Source organism: Atta cephalotes (genome assembly GCF_000143395.1).
Source record: "Atta cephalotes unplaced genomic scaffold scaffold00003, whole genome shotgun sequence".
Taxonomy (NCBI): Eukaryota; Metazoa; Arthropoda; class Insecta; order Hymenoptera; family Formicidae; genus Atta; species Atta cephalotes.
Window position 1 is genome coordinate 813,866 of NW_012130067.1, and position 19,213 is coordinate 833,078.

Sequence of the window (19,213 nt, forward strand, 5' to 3'; positions counted from 1 at the left end):
AATGTCGCGATGTGCGTTTCATGATTCTACATTGAGACTTGCGCCGTCGACTCTCGCATCGCGGATTCGTAAAGGAATTCGGGCGGGGAGGGGGGGGGGGAAATTAGGCAAATCGCGTAATCGCGCGCCTTATTGATACACGCGCGAACGACTTTTTAACGTTCTATCAGAGACGACCTCCAGTCCAATATCCTTTCTTTGAATTAACACGGGTTCTTTGGTTCTATGTTTTCCGTTTTTATCCTTTTCCTCTATCTTCACACGTACGCGTCTGTTGCTTTCCGCTATTGCTACACGTGCACGTGGAGACAAAGAGCGCGGTGTAATTGTAGTTGTGGCTAATGAAAATTAGATCAAGAGATCTATAATGCCTATAGATATTAATTGCGGGAGAGAGATGGTGTGAAAGAAAAATAAATATTGGGCCCGTATGATTAATAGCGTCTTTTGAATCTTAAATGAGTTAAAGAGTGTATAAGAGAAAGAGAGAGAAAGAAATTAGATATTGCGAAAGTACTTTGCCCGTTAATTTAAATGCATTATACGGCTAATTGTGTGCTATTTATGTGATTTTGATAGAGCCGCTGAAATTAAGAGATTTAGTCTTAGCGGATCGAGCTTTCAAATCCGCCCGGATTCCGAGAAGAGATCAGGTCTTTTTTAAATTAATCCTCCGAAAAAAAATTCCGATAAATCGGCGTTGCGCATAACGGTGAGAGTTCATAGAAAATTGCATCGTGAGAGAGAAGAGAAAGAGAGAGAGATAATGAAACGTACTTTGATCCCGTAATTGTCCATCGGGATCAAACGCATTGCGGCAAAACTCTCTCCGACGATTATGTCGATTAATTATCAAACTGAAAAGGGAAAGAAAAAAATACAATAGCAACGTTTCATTGGCGCATCAGGATAAGCTGTGATTATATAAAAAGAAAAAAAAAGAATATGAAGAAAACAGAACCGGAGCAAGAGAAGGACGCAACAGGATGTGTATTCCTAGAAAGTCTGATTTTGTAAACTATTCTACGAGGAAAACACTTGTGTATTATATATATATGATATGCGATATATATGATATGATATATGATATGATATATGATATGATCTATGACGTTTGTTTATTACTATGTAAAGTGACAGATTTCGAAATTAAACATTAATTACTGTTAATCGCTGCATTTTGAATCTACTCTTTCTTTTCTTTCTTTTTAAGGCCACTCATCACTGCTGCCTCAGAAGCGAGAAAACTATAAAAATTCTTGCGAAATATTTTAATAAAAAAGTTTTTCAATAAAAAATTTTGCGTCGAATATAAAAATTTATAAAAAAATATCAAAACTTTCTTATCTTTTTATTTTGAAAAAAAATTAATCACATTAATTTCTATATACAAGAATCTTATTGGATTGTACGTGTTATTGTACGTGTAAATACACAATCAATAAGAAAATAAAGCTCATAAGCAATAAATTATTTACAGATTTTAATATGTTTAATAGCATCATTAAGATCTTTATAAGATGCCTATGAATATCAAATTATTAAATTGCTAGATAATTTAATATGTGATATTACTACTATACTTCTACTAATAAATAATGTTTTAAAAATCAATTCAGTGCAGAGTTTGCATTTGATACGTAGTATACATTCGCATCGAATGATTTAAGCACTAAAGATCCAGCTTCGATCTATAGGTTTTATTTCCTATTTGTGTATTTATTTGTATATTATTAATTTAATAGTTTCATAACTGTATACATAACTCATAACATTTCGCTAGTTAAATTATTTTGTTGTTCATTTCCAGAATGCAAACCTTTGCATAACGCATAAGAAAATTAATCAGTCTTTTATTTCATGGAAAGGAAGGAAATGAAGGATTTTAATTGATTCATTTTCTTATGCGTTATATACAAGACTATCTTTTTTACAAATTTCATAGACTTGTATAAATCTATAGTTCTATCAATTGTAAGTTTATCTTATTGAAACCATAGACTTATATATGTATATATAAGTCTGTGATTACATATTTCCGTTTTGTTATATTTTACAGGAATTATTGTTATCTATTTTCTTGTTTCTGAGGTAGTAATGGTGATAAACAGGCGTAAACTTTGACTCTATTCTGTCATTTTTAACAATTATTATCGAACAATTTGTTGTCAGTGAACTTTTCCTCTTTTATAAATGATATATGTTAATCATTAATAATATAACAAAATTACTTAACTGATAATATTCGTTGTTGAATTTATGATAAATTTGTCGCTATTTTATTATTATAAAATATGAAAGATTGCAATAAGGTCATAAATATAGATAGTTGAGTGAGAATCATCAGAAAATGAACAGGAAAATGTCAGATGCTGAAAAAGCAGACTCTGACTGAATGGATATCTGAGTTTTATCAAACATGAAAAATGTTCATATTCTTCACCTTCGAGTTCCTTAGATCATGTTAATATTTAAACAAAATAATTTACACGTCCACTTACAAAGCTAGCGCAATAAAAAAATAAGTTAACATTCGTTAAAACAACATTATACATTTATGTCTAATAACAACCTTATTGATTGCTCTTGCGAGCCTTTCACCGACGTGACACTCGATTCTGTCATGATTTCGCCATAAGACAAAGAGCAGTTTATTTCTTGCGGAAAATATTCGGTATGCTAGATGATCCGGTTTTATGTTGAAAGATCTTGCTCATCCTCTGACGCATGTCCTCGACACCTTGACCGACATTCACTGTCGCCATCGACAGGGAAAGTCCGGTACTCGAGGGTGTCCTAATGTAAGAAATAACTTTTTACAAATGTTTAAACATTTTATATGTGTATCAAAAAAAATATTGCAATCTTTTAGTTAATGAGTGTAATGTTTTTAGAAAAATATTCAACGATATCAAAAGATATCAAAAATCAACAGATTTAAAGATTACAATTAATAATAAAGTATAAAATTATATTTATTTTTAATAAAAAATTTTTCATTTGTTATTGTATCTATATAGTTATTTACAATTATTAATTCATGATTTATTACAAATACGATTAAATATATTTACATTATTTAAAATTATTTTTATTTAATACCTATCTATCGGCTTTGATAGATCTTGCTTGGACTCCGCTTCTCTGAGTAGAGAACGCACTGCATCTCTTTGCTGAGGTAGGCATTGATTTACTAGTGCCTCAAGATGTCTTAATCCCGGTAGTACTACTCCGGAAACGCATTGACTACTTAACGGACAGTAAACCAGCACAGAGTATGCTTCTACCAACGCGTTTATCAATTCAATCTTATGACTCTGCTGAAGCGCGAACGATGCAATCGTCGATAAGTGCGTCGCTATTACTGTAATTAACAATAGCTCAGTATAATAATAATAAAATTTTAATAATAAAAGCATTTTTTAATCAAAATTATGATAGAAAATTCGTATCCCACTCTTTTATATTTAAGAGTGTATTTCTCAAATTAAATATATATATATATATATATATATATATGTACAGAATAACGTACTGTTTTCTATATAATTCTGCGGACAAGTAGGAGCGATGACTGCAAACGTGGATACTAATGATGTTGCCAAAGTTTGGGAGAGTTCTTGAGGATCCTTCGCGATTGTCTCTAATGTTAAACGTCCTTTATCACGTGCCTCCCTCACCTTGCATTCCGTTATTATACGGCCTATCGTGGAGATTGCAGCGCAACGCACATCACTAAAGATATTTATTCGATTATTGCATGACACAAAATGAAAAATATTAATATTGCTCGAAAGTGATATATAGTTTGAAATAAATAATTTGTATCAATATAAATAAAGCAATATAAGAGTCAACGCGGATACTGGTGCATAAAATTATAAAATTTAATTTTTATAATTAAAATTATAAAATTTAAAATTTAATTTATTATTAGATTCACTATACGATATTGCTGGATTTATTATACGTTTAAGGATTTTGAAATAATAAAGATTTTATAAGAAACTAATATGTTAAAGAATGAAATGGAATTTCAGATACATGCATGCATAAATAGAGAAGGATCTCTCACACTTCAGGATCGCTGGCGAGTGTTACAATGGCTGGTACGATCTTGGCGTTTGCTAATTGGTCTGAAATGTGCGCTATAATGGAACCGAATAATGTTGCTGTTGCACATCTTACAGAGGACCTCTGATGCATTACACCTGTAAAGAAAATTTTTTTAATAACTTTAAATTTATTGCTATAATTTAAAAATATTCTGCAGAATATTATAATAGAAATATATCGATCCTAAGAAAATATAAATTTAATAAAATATTCGCTAATATACATAATATAATATGATATAATGTAATATAATAATATATAATGTGTGTGTGTGTGTATATATATATATATATATATATATATATATATATATATATAGGTAGTACTAAATTAGTTCGGTCCGTTTTTTTGTTCAAAAAATGCATTTATTTCAAAACAAAATGAATGAACAGATCAATTAAAATATTGTCCATCGCTGCCTACTACTTTTTCCCATCTCTCAGGCAATTTTCGAATTCCATCGAAAAATGACTCGTCTATGGAGGCGATCCAATTTTTTCAATTTCTGCGAAAGAAATGAACCAGTGACTTGCTGCATCCTTGCTAGAACAACCAATAATCAGAAGGAGCAATGTCCGGAGAATACGGCGGGTGCGGTAAAACATTCCATTTGAGCGTTTTCAAATATTTTTTTACGACTTTAGCGACATGAAGTCGAGCGTTGTCATGAAGAAGAATAATCTTTATCATCTCTTTGCTCGTATTCCGGTCGTTTTTCTCGCAATGCACGGCTCAATTGTAGTCGATACCGATCCGTAATGGAATCGCCAGGCAGTTCATTTCAGCAGTTCATAGTAAACAAGACTCTTTTGGTCCCACCAGATACAGAGCATGATCTTCAAACTATGAATGTTGTGATCGTGGTGTTGATGTTGAGATCGATGGCAACGATTGACCGGGCTTAGCGTAGTATTTTTTCTTTTTGGAGTTGTCATAGAACATCCACTTCTCATCTCCAGTCACAATCCAATGCAAAAAACTTTTTTTCTGTTGTCTTTGAATCAGCTGTTCGCAGCTGTTGAAAAATCGTCTTTCAACATCTCTCGATTTCAGTTCATAAGACATCCAATTTCCTTGTTTTTGAATCATTCCCATGGCTCTCAATCGTATAGAAACTTGTTGAGTTATCCCCAATGATTCTGCAAGCTCCTCTTGCATTTGACTCCGATCTTCTTCGAGTAATGCCTCTAATTCTTTGTCTTCGAATTTTTTTGGCTGTCCAGAGCGAGGCTTGTCTTCAATGCTGAAATCTCTATTCTTGAAACGTTGAAACCATTCCCTACATGATTTATCAGTTGGAGCAGTGTCACCATAAACTTCGATGGGCTTCAGCCGCACTTTTCTTCCAATTAAAACAGAAAATCAAAACTTCCCGCAAATTCTGCTTGGTTAACACAAAATTCGACATTTCAAATACAGTAAAAATCAAGATTTTTGTATGAAATTCAAAGCGATATAAACTGAATATTATTAGCAGATGTTTAATCTCTTTAACCGCCAAAATCAGCTGTCATTATGAACCATTCACAATAGCTGGAGCCATCTTTAGGGAAACGGACCGAACTAATTTATACTCCTAATATATAAAATACATATAGAATTATATATATAAAACATATAGAACATTATAGAATTTTTTTAATAAAACAATTATAGTTTAAACTAGAAATAAGATTTTTTAAAGTCTTATAATATTTTCATTTATTATATAAGACTTGGCACTATTTCTTTTCTACAAAACTATTAATGATAATAATACACGAAAGAAGATATAAAATAGAAAAAGATACGAACCATCCCATAGACTAGAAAGCACATATTCTTGTATCTGTTCACGAGCGCATAAAATATTAGCTGCGATTTGCAACCAAGATATACTAGTGCCACTCATAGATAAAACTACGAGGAATTGTTTGAAATAATTTACGAGCTCCGTGAAATCGAAAGTACTTAGAATCACTAAGTAACTTGGAATCAATGGAAAGCTCATATTCTTCTTATCTACCGATAATGCTGTCAATTGCTTCTCAAGTTCTGATACTTCCAAGGAAAATATTGCCTGTATCTGAAATAATAATTAAAATTCTTAAGCATCGCTAATATTTTAAAAAACATTGTACAAAACTAAAAATTAAAAAAAATTCAAGAACACGGAAACAACTTATCTAATTTGAAGAATCTATAAAAAGAATTAAAAAATTTAGAAACAATTCAAAATTTAATAAATCTGAATCATCAGAGTTATTAAATATTTTAATAATATTTCTATGTAATTCTATAAAATGATATTTTACATTTACCCTGGATTGTGTAATGTATTTTCCAAAACCCACACACAAAGAATAAATGTATGTTAGAAGGGCTTTTAGAACGTTTTCTTGAGCTGCATCCACAGATTTCATCATATCCAAAACTTCAAATACTCTGTAAAAGAAAATGCAAGTGCATTTTGAAATCAATATCTTAAAAAAGAAATAAACTTTTGAAGATTCGTATTAGAAATATTTAATTTTTCAAAGCTGTAACATGTTTTGAGATGTCGAATAAATAATTGAACGATATAAAGAAATCAATTTTTATAAAGTAATTTGTAATTTTAATAATATATAATTATATTATAATATTATTTTTAATATAATTATTTAATAATATAAAAATAATATCTTCTAGAAATAAAACAATAAAAAATATTTACAATTTGTTCGTAAACCATTCTAATTCCGGCCAAGATGCGCCCTCCCAGGAGTTGGAAAAGAAGGTATTGAGAAGAACACCCACGTCGACTGAATCCTCGTAGAATATTCTCGGGTCGATAATATTGGAGTGACACAACGCCAGAAATTCCTCGGCTGCACCACAAAGTTTCTAGAAAACTTTTGTGCTTTTGTTTTTGTGCGAGCTTATGAGCTTTATACAAAAACTGCTAACATTTTTTTTACAATATTTTTGGAATTTTAAATCTCTTTTATGTATATTTGTAACATAAAATTTCTCCATTAAAAAAAATCTTTAATTACTTTCAATATATTTTACTCGCATCCATGTAGATGTCAAATTCTTCTAAATTTTTATTTTCAAATCAGTGAATTTTATTTTAACTTTTATTTCAAATTTAATGTAATTTTAATTTTGTGAATTTCTAAACTTTTAAATCTTGAAATATTTCAAATATAATTTTAGCTTTCCTATTTTTTTTATTTGACTATCATTTATTTCACCTTTCAATTACTGAAATATACGTTCCTGTTTTGTATTTACTTCTTCTAATAACTCACACAAATCTGGTGACGTATCATCTTTGATGCAGGCTCGCACCGCATCAGTATTTGCAACGCACAAGACTGTATAAGGTAAGATGCATTGCAGAATACTGATCGATGGCGTCAATTTCTCTTCGTCGACATAGTCTTTCTTGTTTGGCGAAGTCTGGGAGTGAATCGACTTTAACTGATTCTTAACTTTTGAGATTATGCGTGGTAGCAGATTTAGATGCAACCTCCTCAGGGATAATGCCCACTGTGCCAAAACTGGTAATAATACCGACGATGCTGTCTCGACAACCAATGACGACGTGTCGTGGAGTGCTGTCAACACCAATTCCTCGCACTGCAATTTTTATGTAACAACATATCAATAATACAAAATATAACAGGGTGTTTATTTTGAAATCTTGTAAAAAAAGTTTCCTGAAAAATAAAATTAAAGATGCTATATGGGAAAGAAATGACTTAAAAATTTCCTGAAAATTTTCCAAGTTTTTTTTCAGGTAAATACTATATATAAATAAGTTTATAAAAATGATAAAAGAAACGATAAAAAGATAGAAAAATATGTAAAATAAGATATTTACTTGGAAGTATTTATCAGGATCATCCATCAAAGCTATGAGTAGCGCGAGGCTTTTCACTACACTAATTCGTACAACAGGATCTTTGTCCTCCAATAACATTTGTTGCAACATTGACAACATTAGTGAATTTCTGATGGAAGCTGATGTGTAGGATGCCAACACAGAGCAACATTCGACAGCTAATAATCTTCTCTCTGAATACTTATGCTGACTTTGTTCCCAACAAATTGTTAGAATTTCTTCCGTTTCCAGCGACTCTTCTGCGAGCTTCGCCATGACAATTAAACCTGACATAAAAACTTTCTAATAGATTTATTCAGTAAATGAAAAATTTGTTAATTATAAGTATTCTTTATACATTGCAAAATTACACAAGGGCAACTTCTTTTCTAAAAAAAAATTTTTTATTTATAATAAGTCTAGTAATCAAAATAATTAAATTGTATATTTTTTACTGACCGGCCAATATCATTTGTCGCTCATCCTCCTGCGGTCTTTTCTTTAAGTTGAATAGCATTTGTAATAACTTATCCCTCTCGCTGGAATTGGAATGGAGATAAATTGCACTAAGGATCAGAGGAATAATTTCTTCGCGTCTATTAAGGATAATGTTGGGTACTACACGTGGCAGAGTATATGCTAAAATATCAACTAATGTATCCCGAGTGATTCCGTGCTTTAATGATTCTCCCACTGAGGATATTAATGATCCCGAAACATTCGCCATGCAATGTGTCACTATTTCCGACTTGAATTTATTCGGCAAATTTCTGTAATGTTCACAAATGTAATTAACATATCTTAAATACTTAAAAATCTTCATATTATAAATAAAATCTTTATATTTTTCAAGTTATTATTTAATTATTTCACTTCTTTATAACTTAGAAGAAAGTTTATGTTATTTTTATATTATTTCTCAACTTGTTTATTATTAACTTTGACTAGTTAAATAAACAAATTACATTAATGTTTTTACAAATTAAATGTATATAATAGCATAAAATAACCTGGAGGATGCAGTTGGTAGGACAGAGGATTTCTCTGTAATATTTACTCTAGGTAACTGCAGTCTGGTCCACTCCTTATCTCCTGGATCTGTTTCATCCAGACTAACTACTGCAGAAACGCTATCATCTTCTTCTGGTTCCTGAGTAGTGATTGATATATCTCTTGGTAATGGTTCAAGTAGTTCAAATTTATCAGGAGTTGTAGAGTTGGAATTAATGGTACGGATAGTTCCACAGCTACCTGACTATAAATAAAACTACAGTAATTATATAATAAACTCAAAGCTCAATTTTTGAAAACAACAGAAAGGAATATTATAATCAAATAATGAGCATTCGTTATACAATCTGTTCCTGTATAATTTTTCAATTGTTATCAATTATAAATCAGAAGAGAGCACTAATTAGTTAGCTTACTTTTACTGGATTTTCTATAACAATTTCCTTGTTTGATGAAATAACTTCCTGGAGAGCATTTTTCTCTTGCTCCAGTACTGCAATTTGCTGCTGCAACCTTTCAATCTGTTCTGCCTGCAAAAAAATAGAGCTCTTAGAAAATTCACAAATTTAAGCAATCCAGAATTTAAACATTTTAAAATTTCTGAAGCTTTATTAAAGTAACAAACCATTTCCAAAGATTCATCCTTCTGTTCCTCAACATCTTCGATAACAAAGTCCGTTTGCACAGCAACGCTTATGGATGGAAGTTTGTCATATCCGTTGGCTCTCATGTATTCCCGATATATCTGCAACAATTCCGTAGGTTTGGGAATATTTAATCCCACATCTTGCCAGTCCTCGAAATCCTGCTCTTCGCATTCATCGCTGAATGTGATCGAGGTGAGTTTGTATGATCTTGCCAATAGATATTCATTGATGAGAAAATTCAGCGCTCGCTGCTCATGCGGTTTTATGGGCAGTTCAGTAATCAAATTTTTTTTAGAGTTCTTGTCTGGGGTCTTCAATGTACCCTCCAATTCTGAAATTTTAAGTATTATTAATTAAAAACTGTATTATAAGTTAAAAGATTTTATCATTCAAGTGAGACATACCTGTTACTACAGTCAAATTAGCACGCAGAGCAGAAATATTTTCCTTGGCTTTGCGTAATTCGAATTCAAGAATGGCTACTCTTTCGTCGACACCAGCTCCATCCTCTGAATATCGAGTCATATCCAACGAATCCAAGGTAGCCTGACTAGAAGATCTGGCTAATATTTCATTTATATGTAATATTTTATAATGTCTGTTTTATCGTTAAGCAATAACACTGTATTATCAAAAATTAAATCAGAGACAATCAGTATTAAAATGATAATCTGATGTTAAAAGTATATACAATGTGAAATATAATAAACAGACGTAGAAAGTAAAGAAATAACATAAGCAAAGTTTATAATTTACAGACATACAATTTAAGGATAGATTTTAAGGATAGAAATATAAGCATGTTTCCAAAAATTCCATATTGTTTGCAAATTAAAATCGTTTTCAAATTTTTTGTACAAGGCAATTGTCTTACTTGCCATACTTTAGGGTTCTAACAAAGTAAGTCTGATTTCGATTAAAAAACAAGATACATACGCATTGAAGTATATGGCTCTGGTTTGATATTGGAGCTCTCGAAATTGTTTGGATTTGAGAAGAATTCCTTAAGGATGGACAGCTCCTTGCCAGCTTCGCATAATTCAGCATGCAATTCTAAAGCCGTCAAGAAAAGCTTCTCGTTTAGAAGTTTCGTTGCTATCTCCTCGTAGGATATCGATGTCTTTGGAGTCGCATATTCTGAAGTAACAGTATTCGAGAAGAGTATTCCTGCAGTTAATCACTCTGCGGTTGTAATTGTTTTTCAGCAGTTGATTGTGTGATTCATAATCAAGTATACATTATAGCAAGGAGAAGATTACCTCTGTTATTCGTGGATACAGATATTTCCTCGATGATACTCGCCATGATATTATTACACTCAGCTACTTATAAGGATAAGAAATGACATATCCACGTGAGACAATATTGGTCTGTCTTGCGTAGTACGCCGCTTTGACATTAAATACTATACGTATGTAACGGAAAATGATTATTTATAAGTCAGATAAATGACAACTCATCTGACAGACAGTAATATTGTGGTACATAGATTGGCGACTCGTGCGCCAAGTAAATTTTACAATGCTCTACAAGTTCATGAAATTCCCTATTAAGCGACCAATTAAAATTTAATGACGAATTCGATTGGAAGCACTAGTGCATATTGAACCTGTTGTACACTGATTTAATTTGAGTATAAAAATGCAAGTACTTCGAATTATGAAACATATATTTTACTTAATAGTACAATAAAATGCATTAGGTATTTCACAATTTATCAATTTCCATGTTTATTTATAAACATATATCTTTTACCTGTTATTTTGTATACGACGGCAGAGTGCATTTAATCGAATTCATTATAAGCAAGTTGGCTGATTTTTGAATGATGAGGCTGACTTTTTAGTTACTTTTTATTCTCTTAAGATTGCGCACCAATGTATTTTAACTTCAAGCGAGGCTTAAAACTTTTCTCCATCTCTGTTTCCTTTCAACTTTAAAAAGAGAAAGTTTTAAATCTCACTTAAAGTCAAAGTAATGTTGGTGCAACAAGGCCTCAAGTTTTAAAAATATAAATTATACAACCTCTCATTTATAAATAAATTTAACATAAATGATTTTTATTGATATATATAAAAATTATAAAAAATGACTTGAAGATCACAGAATTGAAAATATATCAAATTAGTGTCATTTCTTCTGTCGTTTTTATATATATTATCTAATTATTAGGAATTTATTACAATTATTGGTCAAAGTAAGATTCTTGATATAATAATATAAATGAAGGATTTACTTTATTAAATTGATTGCAACGTTTTCATTTCATACATGTATTACATGTGCTTGACATTATATCTTAAGTCATATATATTATTGACATTTACAAAGCATGCACGAAAATGCATAGAGAATACAAACGTCACGATCTTTATAGTTCATTAATTCAATAAATTCAATGTTAGTTCAATTAAATGTTTTTTTTTTTAGAAAAGCACGTCTTCTAATATCTTTTCTAGAAACGCTATGTTTTCTCCCAATCTTCCACTTTGTTTAAAATAAGTAGACATGAATTCGAAGGATTCAAGGGAAACCATCGTCATCTTCCTCGGCCATCTCTTTGGCCAGCTCAAGATCCTGTTGTTCCCGCTCTCTGCGCTCTTCTGCGGACTCCAAATCCTTCCCGTAAGATTTCGGTGGATAACGCATCGCTTTCACGCTCTGATTGTGCAAGTCCAAGCAGAAGGTGATTCTTTGATGGAAGGCCAACAGTGGTTCCTTGGTGCAGTAAATATCCGTGGTCTCCTTGCTGCGCATGTAACCATTCTCTGGATCCAAGGTGGCCTCAATAACACCGTCACGGATCGCCTTAGCCACAATAAACTCTGCATCCACGCTGGAGTCCAATCCTAGTTTGCGAGCAATGTCAGCTGGCGAGATGCGCGAATAGGAGAGCCCAATTGAACGAATCGCAGTCTTGATGACATTGTGCCGCAGCCTCAAAATCAGTGTGAATGTGTGATCCGCGCGGAACTGCGGACCAAAATTTTCCAGGACCTCACCGAAACGTTGCAAATTACCCAGACGTACTGCCTGTGTTAATTGAAAGTACGGGGCAAGGGCTCTCCGTAGAGCGGCCTGTCGGAATATCTGTCTCTCTGGGATGTCGCCAAGGAGAAGCTCCACGGCAACCGCCAATTTCTGTACAGTTTGTCTAAATCCAACCGCCGTAGTCTGCGGCGCTTTGCGCATCGCTTGTACTAGATACTTGTGAGCAGCTGAATACTCCAATCTGGCGGCCTTTATCCTGCCGAGGTAATAGAGGAAGCGAGCCCACTCATTGTTGCTGGCCGATTCAGGAAAAGTCGATTTGAGCACCAGCTTGTCTGCTTGATCATAGAGATTATAGTGCAGATAATTGCGTAACAGGCAATTGATCAGCACCGCCTGGCCCTCGAAGTCGTTGCGTAGAGTTGCAGTACGCAGACGAAGATGTAGAAAGCCGCGGATCTTGTCCAGCTGATCCGTAAGTTCGTAAGCGCGCGAGTGATAGAAGTAGCATTTGGCGGCAATCAGATCTATGGTCCTACGGTTCTGCGCGGCAATCTTCTGGACCAGCTGTTCCGAGCATTGCACTGCCTCGTTGTACTTGCTAGTGTCGATTAGTCGAATCAACACCAACAAATGAATGTAACCGTCGATCTCGGGCAACAGAGATGCCGAGGAACTGCGGAACTTCTGGGTGATGGCCTGGCAATCGTCCACGTCCATCGGCTCCTCCACCCAAGCGAGCAGGGCGTCCCGTTCGACAGCGGACTTGGTGTAGAAGCCCGTGACGAGGCCGCGCAGCACGACCGGATTAAGACGACGACGAGTGTTGGGTAAGGCGCGAAGGGCACGGAGGACGAAACGTGGCTCCTTATTCTGCACCGCTTTCTCGATTTGCCGCGTGTGCTCCCGAATGTCGCACAAAGTCTGCATATCGGTGTCCCTGCGTTCACCCGCGCCATCACCATCGCCGTTGGCGTTCTGCGTGTCCGACGGATTCACATCCACGTCCATCGCCTCGACGTTTTTACCGGTCGGTACACCCATCGCTATCCCGTGATAACTATCTACTTGTATTAACTTGTGACCGCAGTCTGATTCACGACGTCTATCCGTCGACGAAGTCACAGATGACACGCACTCTTTAAATTCCTTTCTTTGAATCCGATATTCGCTCAGGTTCTCATTGTCCACCTTTAATGTTGTATCGCTGCATATTTATGCAATTCACGTACGTTTCAAGTAAGGTTAGAACGCTCGCTTATTGGTGTACTCGGTTGCGTTCGCTTCGGCGCTCACGACGCTTTAAACGTCGTTTCATCCTTGTTGCTTATTAAGGCTGTAGTCAAAGTCTCGCTACAAATGGTTTGAAGCATTTGATGGACCAAGAAGAAAGAATTTTATAAACTGACCAGTTAAAAAACGCTTCAAAACGTTTGCAGCATCGCATTGACCGTATCTTAAATATTAAACAAGGACAATTGATGCTCTCAAGCTCTCGTGAGCGTCAAAGCGAACGCAGCCTCGATCGAGGGCCTAGTTTACATCACGCATTCGATACAAGTGCTAAACTAGTAACTTTCTATTGAATTATTTTAATTTCGGTGATATCATATATATATGTAAACATATACGTGATATGCGTATTTAATTAATCATTTTCATGCATATTGTATTTAATTTTTTTAGAACATCAGTCTTCAAATAAATTTCTGAAATTGAGATTATTTCATAGAAAGTTACTAGTAATTTTAGTAACTTTAACTTTTAGTTAAGTTAGATTGGTACGCGTATCAAATATTCAATATAAAAGGGATCGAAGGGTCTGTTCTTTTTAAACTTTAGCTAAAAAGAACGAAGTCAATGGAGTTCGTAATTTTTTGTGATTGATGTCGGAATTCGGATAACGATGGCCGTTAGTACTTCGCGTGTGGAGGAGCTAATTAATTATTTTAAGTCACACAATAAAATTCGAGAACAACAGAGCCATTCGGCGAAAGTACACAGCGTAGGATGGAGTTGCGACGGCAAATACTTAGCTTCGGGCTCCTTCGACAAGTCCGTTTGTATATTCTCGCTGTGCCCGGATCGTTTGGTTAGTAAACATAACCTACGACGATTCCTTTCACGCGGCGCGATTTGCCTTCCTATAAAATGAAAATTTTCCGTGATATTTTCCATACAACTTAACGCATTATATTTATATTGACGCATTATATATATTTTATTTGAAGCATTTTTCTTTCATTAATTATTTATCTGTAAACTCGATAATTACAGTAGAGAACTGAATATTAATATATATATAACAGCCGATATTAAAATGATCAAACAGTATCAGATGATATAGTTACCCTTTTTGGACGATTCCTTCTGATTTGTAAAAGAAAATGTTAAATTTTGTTGTTTTAAGGGAGCATATAACTACAATAAGTTTAATAATACTGCTTTTATTTCCTTTCTTTGGTGTAGTTATTCTTAAAAAAGAAGTTTGAAATGAAAACAAGAATCAAGTGACACATCGGAATATCTTCTATGATTTTATTTAAAATTTTTTGTGTCTGTTTGAATTTGAATACGTTTTAAAAAATTGCATTTTAAATATTAAAAATTTTCAAGTTAGAAAATAATTAACTTTATCGTTTGAAATGAAGTCATCTAAAACCTTTAATTTTTAATATTAATTATTTATAATAATTATTTTTAATATTAACGTGATTCTAATCATGGTTTTGATTATGAAGTTTTTAAAATACTTTTTTTTTTAATTCAGAAGCAGGAAACGACTTTCAGAGGACATGGTGGTAGCGTAGACCAGTTGTGCTGGCATGCTTTTTGTCCAGAATTATTATCTACTGCAAGTGGAGATAAGACAGTTCGCATCTGGGATACAAGAACACAAAAGTGTACAGCGAATATTAGCACTAGAGGAGAAAATATTAATATATCATGGTCGCCAGATGGTAACACGATTGCTGTAGGAAATAAGGAAGACTTGGTCACGTTCATCGATGCCCGAGTGATGAAAATACGTGCGGAAGAGCAGTTTAACTTCGAGGTAAACGAGATCTCGTGGAATAAGGATTCAGATACGTTTTATCTGACAAACGGCCAGGGTTGCGTGCATATACTTAGCTATCCCGAGCTGGAGTTGTTGCATGTGATCAAGGCGCATCCAGGTACTTGTATCTGCATTGAGTTTGACCCAACCGGCCGATATTTCGCCACTGGATCCGCAGATGCACTGGTTTCTCTGTGGGATGCCGACGAGTTGTGTTGCTTGAGGACGTTCTCGCGGCTAGAGTGGCCAGTTAGGACTATCTCTTTCTCATATGATGGACAACTCCTGGCAGCGGCTTCCGAGGACTTAGTCATAGATATCGGTGAAGTGCAAACTGGCGAGAAAATTGCTGATGTTCCAGTAGAAGCAGCAACATTCACTGTTGCATGGCATCCAAAACAATATCTCTTAGCTTATGCGTGTGACGATAAGGACTCTTACGATCGGAAACGCGATGCCGGTAGTTTAAAGGTATTTGGTTTTGCAAATGATTGAATTTCATTGTTTTGTATCTTTTGTTTTGGGTCCGTATTGCTTTCGAGAAATATTGTCATATTTCATAAGTATAAAACAATATTTTATAAGTAAACTTAAGTGATATTTCACTATCATTATCCCATAATAGAGATTAGATGTGATATAAAAACAGAACTGTATTTAAAATATTAAATTTTTATGTATTTAAATGTGAATATAAAAGATTGATGAATATTATGATTTGATAAGATATATATGAAAAATGAATTTGGAAAGAAATATTTTAATTTATGAAACATATTCATTAAATTTCTGAAAATATCAATATAAAAAAATAGGCTGCACATTTTAGCTAACATTATACGTTATCCTATCGATTATATCGGAATCGATTTATTGATTAGAATTCTCGAGCGTATCAAGTATGAAACTTTTGTTGACCGTTCGGTCGGCATAGTTACCATTTGGCTCAGGTTTTATTCGAGCCATATAAGTCACATTTTGTTTCATCGCGCGGTCATCGTGGGAACTTCGCATTCTTTGCTGATCTCACTCTGCCTCCTTCGATAATCGCTATGGCGAAGCAGAATGAAATAAACACCATCTGCGAATGTCGGTACGCTCTTGAAGAAGATCTGCAAGAGACGAAAGACAGCTTCAATAACATCCCAAATATTCACGAGATCGATGAGGCAGAGAGCGAGACTGAAGAAATGACGGCTTTAGACCAGCTAGATCTTTTTGGTTCGGATGAAGAAGGTGATGAAGTTGTGCAGAAGACTAAGGACACGTCAGACGATGAATCCGTGTATATAGGCGAGTCTTTCTGCTCTGACGAATCCTGCGATGAATCCGAAGTTACAAATGTCACGTCAGGATCGCTGAATACTTCGTCTCTGATCCATATCACTGATCTCCCCCTCAGCCAGAGTTCAAAGGAACAGGAAATTAGAATTAGTGAGAGTTGGAAAGACAATTGCCAGGATGAGTCTTATTTGTCCAGTGATGAACTGCCTCGCGCCACCACAGCAGATAGAGATAGATTTACCAAGTCAAGGAAGTGCAAACGGTGGAATATGAGCTTCACCGACGAGGAAATGCGTAAGATCGAGCGGGAGAACGAGCTACTGCTGAGGAAGATTATGGCACAACAAAAACCTCGGCACAAAATTCTTGGCGAGGATACCGTTCAATCTAGGACTAGTAGTTCCGCGATAAATAGGAAGAAGTTGCAAAAGAAGATAGAAAATGATAACATGGTATGTAATTTCAATATCACAGATACAAAGTATAAAGTAGATGGATATATGTTTCTTCATTTTTGTAAATTGAATACAATAGCTGTGCAGTGTATAACGTGAAAACTTCATTTGCAGCTACTCCTCAGAAGAATACAACAGGCGAAATCTTGCGTTTTCACAAATACATCGAAAATGGGTTGTAGATTGACCTTTTTGTAGAATTTTTATAATGTTGAAAAGAATTTTGTTTCATCTCGTTATGAAACAAAATCAACCACATCAGCGGAGTAAGATAATCAACTGCTACTGTAAAGAAAAAACATTGGGATACAAATCAAGAAATTAGGCCTTATCATTTTTTAGTATGACTCCTAAGTAGTCGCCGCAGCTCTATTATGTCATGCTGTCATAAGCGAGAAATGACACGTTGAAATTTCTTACATACCATTTATAAATAAAAAGCTTGAGTGAAACAAGATAATGAGATAATCGCTTTAAAACATTTATAAAAATAAGCCAAAATTATGCTTTTCTCTCATGTAGTAAATAGATATAAAAGGCAAAAAAATACGCGTAAGATTTTAAGCCTATTTTCACTTTATGATTCGGGGGAGGGGAAAGGGAGGAGGGATAGTTATGCAAGAAACTTCCACGTCTCATTTCTTACGACCTCACAATTCAATATTATCACGGTGACTAATTGGGAGCTTTAAATGTTTTATTATTTATGTAAATGTCAGTTTTGAAACAACTTACGATGGATTTCGACTCAATAAAGAAAAATCCTCTGTAAAGTTCGTACTTTCTCGAATACAAAACATTATGCTTTTTTGTGACTTCTTTATTAAAACACAACGATTACCAGTCTTGAAGAATAGGTACACATTTCTTTAACTTCACATTTTGTGTATACGGCGCAATCTTGTAAACTTGTCTCTTGAAAATTTGCTTGAAGCTATCTCTACAAGACTATAAAAAATCACAGTTCTCACTCATCTCAAATAACTTAATTATCACTCATGGTTAATATAAAAAATCGGGAACTCTTGAATATTGTGACAATTCTCTTTTTCTTTCTTTTTTTCCCTTGCACTATATCATAGTATCCATTACATTCATATACGAGCAATATCGTAAAAGAAGAGAAAGGGTGTATTATGTGTCAAGGAGCAAATTATAAATTTCTGTAGAAGTAATGTATAATGATATAGTTTCCTTTAAATTAATGTGTGCTGCGATTATAATATGAAACTGTATTTCTTTTTTGTAACTGTATTTGACTTTTTCTTATCGATCTTGTAATTCCATATCCATATATAAAATTCTGTATCTGTTTCCATTTCAATGTAATTGATCGATCATGTATTCACTCTTTTTTTATAACAAACCAAAACAACAAAACAAGATATTCGATTATCCTGCACGAAATATCTTATTAGTAAATAATTTAAAGTATCTCATATCAGTTGCTTTAAATAATGAAATAGAAAATAAGTATTATAATAATATCTAGATTTTGGTTTAAGAGACTGCAAATAATTGTTTGAGAGACTATTTCTGTGTTACTATTGTACAACATAATAGTAACAATTATATCACAAAGTACGCTCAGCGCAGTAGCAACAAAACATAATAATTTCCGATTCAAATATGTTATCGCGGTCGCGGCAATTATTTCGCAGCCATTAAGACCATCGTTATTATCTTTCATCAAAAAAATTATGAAGTAAAATAAGATATATATATATATATATATATATATATATATATATATATATATATANAGAATAACTAATAAATACGTATACTATTATTACTTCGT

At 33.7% G+C, this 19,213-nt stretch overlaps 4 protein-coding genes across 4 annotated transcripts; 2 read left to right on the plus strand and 2 right to left on the minus strand.

Annotated features, from left to right (window-relative positions):
• Positions 1 to 2,651: 2,651 nt before the first annotated feature.
• LOC105624689 (lisH domain and HEAT repeat-containing protein KIAA1468 homolog) lies at positions 2,652 to 10,929 on the minus strand. The gene is made up of 16 exons (XM_012206047.1): positions 10,884 to 10,929; positions 10,561 to 10,761; positions 10,029 to 10,187; positions 9,603 to 9,955; positions 9,394 to 9,507; positions 8,977 to 9,221; positions 8,426 to 8,736; positions 7,967 to 8,253; positions 7,392 to 7,722; positions 6,812 to 6,965; positions 6,417 to 6,540; positions 5,911 to 6,181; positions 4,076 to 4,211; positions 3,536 to 3,735; positions 3,103 to 3,364; positions 2,652 to 2,796 (listed from the first exon to the last, which is right to left on the minus strand). Exons 1-16 carry the CDS (start codon positions 10,927 to 10,929, stop codon positions 2,652 to 2,654), a joined length of 3,339 nt encoding a protein of 1,112 aa, XP_012061437.1.
• Positions 10,930 to 11,887: 958 nt separating this feature from the next.
• Positions 11,888 to 13,659, minus strand: LOC105624708 (probable 26S proteasome non-ATPase regulatory subunit 3). Its single transcript, XM_012206066.1, has one exon. The coding sequence runs from the start codon at positions 13,657 to 13,659 to the stop codon at positions 12,148 to 12,150; it is 1,512 nt and encodes a 503-aa protein (XP_012061456.1). The 3' UTR covers positions 11,888 to 12,147.
• Positions 13,660 to 14,521: 862 nt separating this feature from the next.
• LOC105624697 (THO complex subunit 3) lies at positions 14,522 to 16,168 on the plus strand. The gene is made up of 2 exons (XM_012206054.1): positions 14,522 to 14,707; positions 15,386 to 16,168. Exons 1-2 carry the CDS (start codon positions 14,522 to 14,524, stop codon positions 16,166 to 16,168), a joined length of 969 nt encoding a protein of 322 aa, XP_012061444.1.
• Positions 16,169 to 16,725: 557 nt separating this feature from the next.
• Positions 16,726 to 17,610, plus strand: LOC105624719 (cilia- and flagella-associated protein 97-like). Its single transcript, XM_012206077.1, has 2 exons — positions 16,726 to 17,409; positions 17,527 to 17,610. The coding sequence occupies exons 1-2, from the start codon at positions 16,726 to 16,728 to the stop codon at positions 17,608 to 17,610; spliced, it is 768 nt and encodes a 255-aa protein (XP_012061467.1).
• Positions 17,611 to 19,213: the final 1,603 nt, after the last annotated feature.